This window comes from Adiantum capillus-veneris, unplaced genomic scaffold (assembly GCF_014529385.1).
Source record: "Adiantum capillus-veneris isolate H3 unplaced genomic scaffold, ASM1452938v2 Hic_scaffold_325, whole genome shotgun sequence".
Classification (NCBI taxonomy): Eukaryota; Viridiplantae; Streptophyta; class Polypodiopsida; order Polypodiales; family Pteridaceae; genus Adiantum; species Adiantum capillus-veneris.
The window spans coordinates 5,471,300-5,476,299 of NW_028221436.1; the positions used below are offsets into that span (position 1 = coordinate 5,471,300).

Here is a 5,000-nt window from a genome sequence, read left to right on the forward strand (position 1 = left end):
AGTGCCATACGGAAGAAGGAAGAGACTCATAAAGTTGCGGAAGCTAACAAAGCTTTTGCCCACTTCCGTTAGTTTTGCTTAGATGAGATTAGTTCCAATCCACAATCTTTTCGTTGTGGATTGGAATCGGGCGCAAGTATCGGGGAATCGAGAAACACTACGCAGAGATGGATGAGTGAGGGGTTGACGACTACTTCCTCCTTAGTTCGTCAATTATTCCAATATTTACAATACGTTGGCCGATGCAAAGCTGCGGAGTGCTTCGTCCATGAAAAGGCTTGACGCAGGATTCTTTTTTTTTTTTATTTTTTAGAGACCAAAATTGATTAGGGGCGTGCATTACCTAGGAGAGAAATTTCATTTCTCTCCTCTCCCTTGTTTTAGGGAATCCAGGTTGTGAAATAAGTGACAAAAAATTTTGAGATACGGGGAAAAGCCTCTGTATCCAAGAATTCTAGAGACTCAATCGATTTTGGTTGACACGGATAGGTTTTTGTGATATGCTACATAGTAACAGGCTTACTAGCCTGGGGAATCACTAATTCCTTTTCGAAAACCAAAAATTCCCATGACCGCAACTTTAGAACGACGCGAAAGCGCAAGCCTATGGGGTCGCTTCTGCGACTGGATCACCAGCACTGAAAACCGTCTTTACATCGGATGGTTTGGTGTCTTGATGATTCCCACCCTACTAACCGCAACCTCTGTATTCATCATCGCCTTCGTCGCAGCTCCTCCCGTAGATATTGACGGTATTCGCGAGCCCGTTTCTGGTTCTTTGCTATACGGTAACAACATTATCTCTGGCGCTATCATCCCTACTTCTGCAGCTATTGGGTTACACTTCTACCCAATCTGGGAAGCAGCTTCCGTCGATGAATGGCTTTACAATGGTGGTCCCTACGAACTGATCGTTCTTCACTTCCTACTTGGTGTAGCTTGCTACATGGGTCGCGAATGGGAACTAAGCTTCCGTTTAGGTATGCGCCCCTGGATTGCTGTCGCTTATTCAGCTCCAGTCGCAGCTGCTGCCGCCGTCTTCCTGATCTATCCAATTGGTCAAGGAAGTTTCTCTGACGGTATGCCTCTGGGCATTTTCTGGTACTTTCAACTTCATGATCGTATTCCAGGCTGAGCACAACATCCTTATGCATCCTTTCCACATGTTGGGTGTAGCTGGCGTATTCGGCGGCTCTCTATTCAGTGCTATGCATGGTTCTTTGGTAACTTCTAGTTTGATTAGAGAAACTACTGAGAATGAGTCTGCCAATGCAGGTATAAGTTTTGGTCAAGAAGAAGAAACTTACAACATTGTAGCTGCTCACGGCTACTTCGGTCGTTTGATCTTCCAATATGCTAGCTTCAACAATTCTCGTTCTCTACACTTCTTCTTAGCTGCTTGGCCCGTGGTAGGTATCTGGTTCACCGCCTTAGGCATCAGTACTATGGCATTCAACTTGAATGGTTTTAACTTCAACCAATCTGTGGTTGACAGCCAAGGTCGCGTTATAAACACCTGGGCTGACATCATAAACCGCGCCAACCTAGGTATGGAAGTCATGCATGAACGTAACGCTCATAACTTCCCCTTAGACTTAGCCTCTGTCGACGCCCCTTCTATAAACGGATAATATCCGTCTGGTTAGGCAGCACAGCTGGATACCAAACCCTTCAATTTAAGAAGATATAGTTTGGTATCCAATGAAAAGGAAAGGTAAGGTCCGTACGGTGGAGCAAAAAGGGAGAGGATAACGGACTGTCACAATCTCACGGTCATCAGTTTCCCATCTCGAATTGAGAAGAACGAAGAATTGGAATATCCTTCCGGGATTTCCTAATTGAAAAGAGTTACTAATTTGATTCGCTGAATTCTTGTAACCTTTCAATCTTTTGGGTAGAAGGAGTTTGGAGTACATTCCTCATTTTGCAGATTCTATGTTGTCTTGTTAGATCATGCAGTTAATATGGATTGTATCATCCAAATAAGCTATCTAGCTTAACAGGATCTCGTCTCGTTCACATTTGGGGAGCCCCTAACAAATGCAAGTGGCAAAAGGGGCGGACGTAGCCAAGGGATCAAAGCAATGGATTGTGGATCCATCACGCGCGGGTTCAATCCCCGCGTTCGCCCATCCGATAATCAATCTACTGCTCCGCCAGCTTAAGCAGGGAAAATTTGCCGAGTTTGGGTGGGATATATCGGTCCTCCTCACTATTAAATCTGAGAATCCCCAATTTCATTCTTCCTGCTTCGGATGCAACATTTACGCAAGAACCAGACTCGTCTGAGAATTTCCTCCATTTACATCTTGAAAATGTTCGAAATTCATCATATATTTATTATACTGAGAATTTCGAACTATTCCAGATGTGATGGCTAGGAATCTATCAGACGTGTCTGGTTCTTTCCGTAAATAGTTGCATCCGAACTGGAATGAAATTGGGAATTCTCAGATGTATTGTCAGAACCCCATATATCCCACCCAACTCGGCAATATTTCCCTGCCTTAAGCGGCGGAGCATAGTATTGAATTACTCGGATGGCGAACGACGGATTGAACCCGCGCGTGATGGATCCACAATCCATTGCCTTGATCCACTTGCTACGTCCGCCCCTTTTGCCACTTGCTTTGTTAAGGGCTCCCCAAATGTGAACGAGATCCATCTGTTAAGCTAGATAGCTTAATTGGATGATACACATCCATATTAACTGCATGTATCTAACAAGACAACATAGAATCTGCAAAATGAGAATGTACTCCCAACTCCTTCTACCCTAAAGATTGAAAGTTAAAGAATTCAGCGAATCAAATTAGTAACTCTTTTCAATTAGGAAATCCCGGAAGGATATTCCAATTCTTCGTTCTCTCAATTCGAGATGGGAAACTGATACCGTGAGATTGTGACAGTCCGTATCCTCTCCCTTTTTGCTCCACCGTACGGACCTTACCTTTTCCTTTTCATTGGATAACAAACTATATCTTCTTAAATTGAAGTTTGGTATCCAGCGTGCTGCCTAACCCAACGGATATAATCCGTTATAGAAGGGGCGTCGACAGAGCTAAGTCTAAGGAAGTTAGAGCGTTACGTTCATGCATGACTTCCATACCTAGGTGCGCGTTTATGATGTCAGCCCAGGGTTTTATAACGCGACCTTGGCTGTCAACCACAGATTGGTTGAAGTTAAAACCATCAAGTTGATGCCATAGTCTGATGCTAAGGTGAACCAGATACCTACCACGGCCAAGCAGCTAAGAAGAAGTTAGAGAACGAGAATTGTTGAAGCTAGCATATTGGAAGATCAAACGACCGAAGTACCTGAGCAGCTACAATTTTGTAAGTTTCTTCTTCTTGACCAAACTTATAACCTGCATTGGCAGACTCATTCTCAGTAGTTTCTCTAATCAAACTAGAAGTTACCAAAGAACCATGCATAGCACTGAATAGAGAGCCGCCGAATAGCCAGCTACACCCAACATGTGAAAGGATGCATAAATGTTTGTGCTCAGCCTGGATACGATCATGAGTTGAAAGTGAAAGACCAGAGCATGCCCAGGGGTCAGAGAAACTTCCTTGACCAATTGGATAGATCAGGAAGACGGCGGCAGCAGCTGCGACTGGAGCTGAATAAGCGACAGCAATCCAGGGCGCATACCTAAACGGAAGCTTAGTTCCCATTCGCACCCATGTCAAGCTACACCAAGTAGGAAGTGAAAACGATCAGTTCGTAGGGACCACCATTGTAAAGCCATTCATCGACGGAAGCTGCTTCCCAGATTGGTAGAATGTAACCCAATAGCTGCAGAAGTAGGGATGATAGCGCCAGAGAATTTTGTTTTACCGTATAGCAAAGAACCAGAAACGGGCTCGCGAATACCGTCAATATCTACGGAGGAGCTGCGACGAAGGCGATGATGAATACAGAGGTTGCGGTTAGTAGGGTGGGAATCATCAAGACACCAAACCATCCGATGTAAAGACGGTTTTCAGTGCTGGTGATCCAGTCGCAGAAGCGACCCCATAGGCTTGCGCTTTCGCGTCGTTCTAAATTGCGGTCATGGGAATTTTGGTTTTCGAAAAGGAATTAGTGATTCCCCAGGCTAGTAAGCCTGTTACTATGTAGCATATCACAAAAACCTATCCGTGTCAACCAAAATCGATTGAGTCTCTAGAATTCTTGGATACAGAGGCTTTTTCCCCGTATCTCAAAATTTTTGTCACTTATTTCACAACCTGGATTCCCTAAAACAAGGGAGAGGGAGAAATGAAATTTCTCTCCTAGGTAATGCACGCCCCTAATCAATTTTGGTCTCTAAAAAATAAAAAAAAAAAGAATCCTGCGTCAAGCCTTTTCATGGACGAAGCACTCCGCAGCTTTGCATCGGCCAACGTATTGTAAATATTGGAATAATTGACGAACTAAGGAGGAAGTAGTCGTCAACCCCTCACTCATCCATCTCTGCGTAGTGTTTCTCGATTCCCCGATACTTGCGCCCCGATTCCAATCCACAACGAAAAGATTGTGGATTGGAACTAATCTCATCTAAGCAAAACTAACGGAAGTGGGCAAAAGCTTTGTTAGCTTCCGCAACTTTATGAGTCTCTTCCTTCTTCCGTATGGCACTCCCAGAATTTTCTGGCGGCATCTATCAATTCATCACTCGACCTTAAAGCCATACTTCGACCTGAGCGTTTTCGACATGCGATCAATGACCACCGGATGCCAAAGCTTTTCCTTTTGCAGGTACTACTCAATGGGAACTCGATAAGTTGATCCACCCACACGTTTGGTTTCTGTGACTACATCGGGAGTTACCCCACGCACTGCCTGTCGCAGAACAGACAGTGGGTTCCTATTTGTCTTTTATCTAATCCGCTTCATAGCCTGATAAAAAATCTGATAAGCTAGTGATTTTTTGCCGTTTTTCAGGATACGATCAACTAGCATGTTTGCCAATCGATTGCGATAAATTGGATCCGATTCGATATTTCTAATTTCG

The 5,000-nt window shown here is 44.2% G+C and overlaps 1 protein-coding gene across 1 annotated transcript in view; it reads left to right on the top strand.

Moving 5' to 3' along the window:
* Positions 1–125, top strand: part of LOC147417154 (uncharacterized) — a 1,897-nt gene extending 1,772 nt beyond the window's left edge. The window contains exon 2 of the mRNA XM_086507859.1: positions 1–125. This exon is cut by the window's left edge and continues 200 nt beyond it. Within this exon, the coding sequence (XP_086363985.1) occupies positions 1–72 (72 nt within the window). The 3' untranslated portion in view covers positions 73–125.
* The last annotated feature ends 4,875 nt before the right edge of the window (positions 126–5,000 follow it).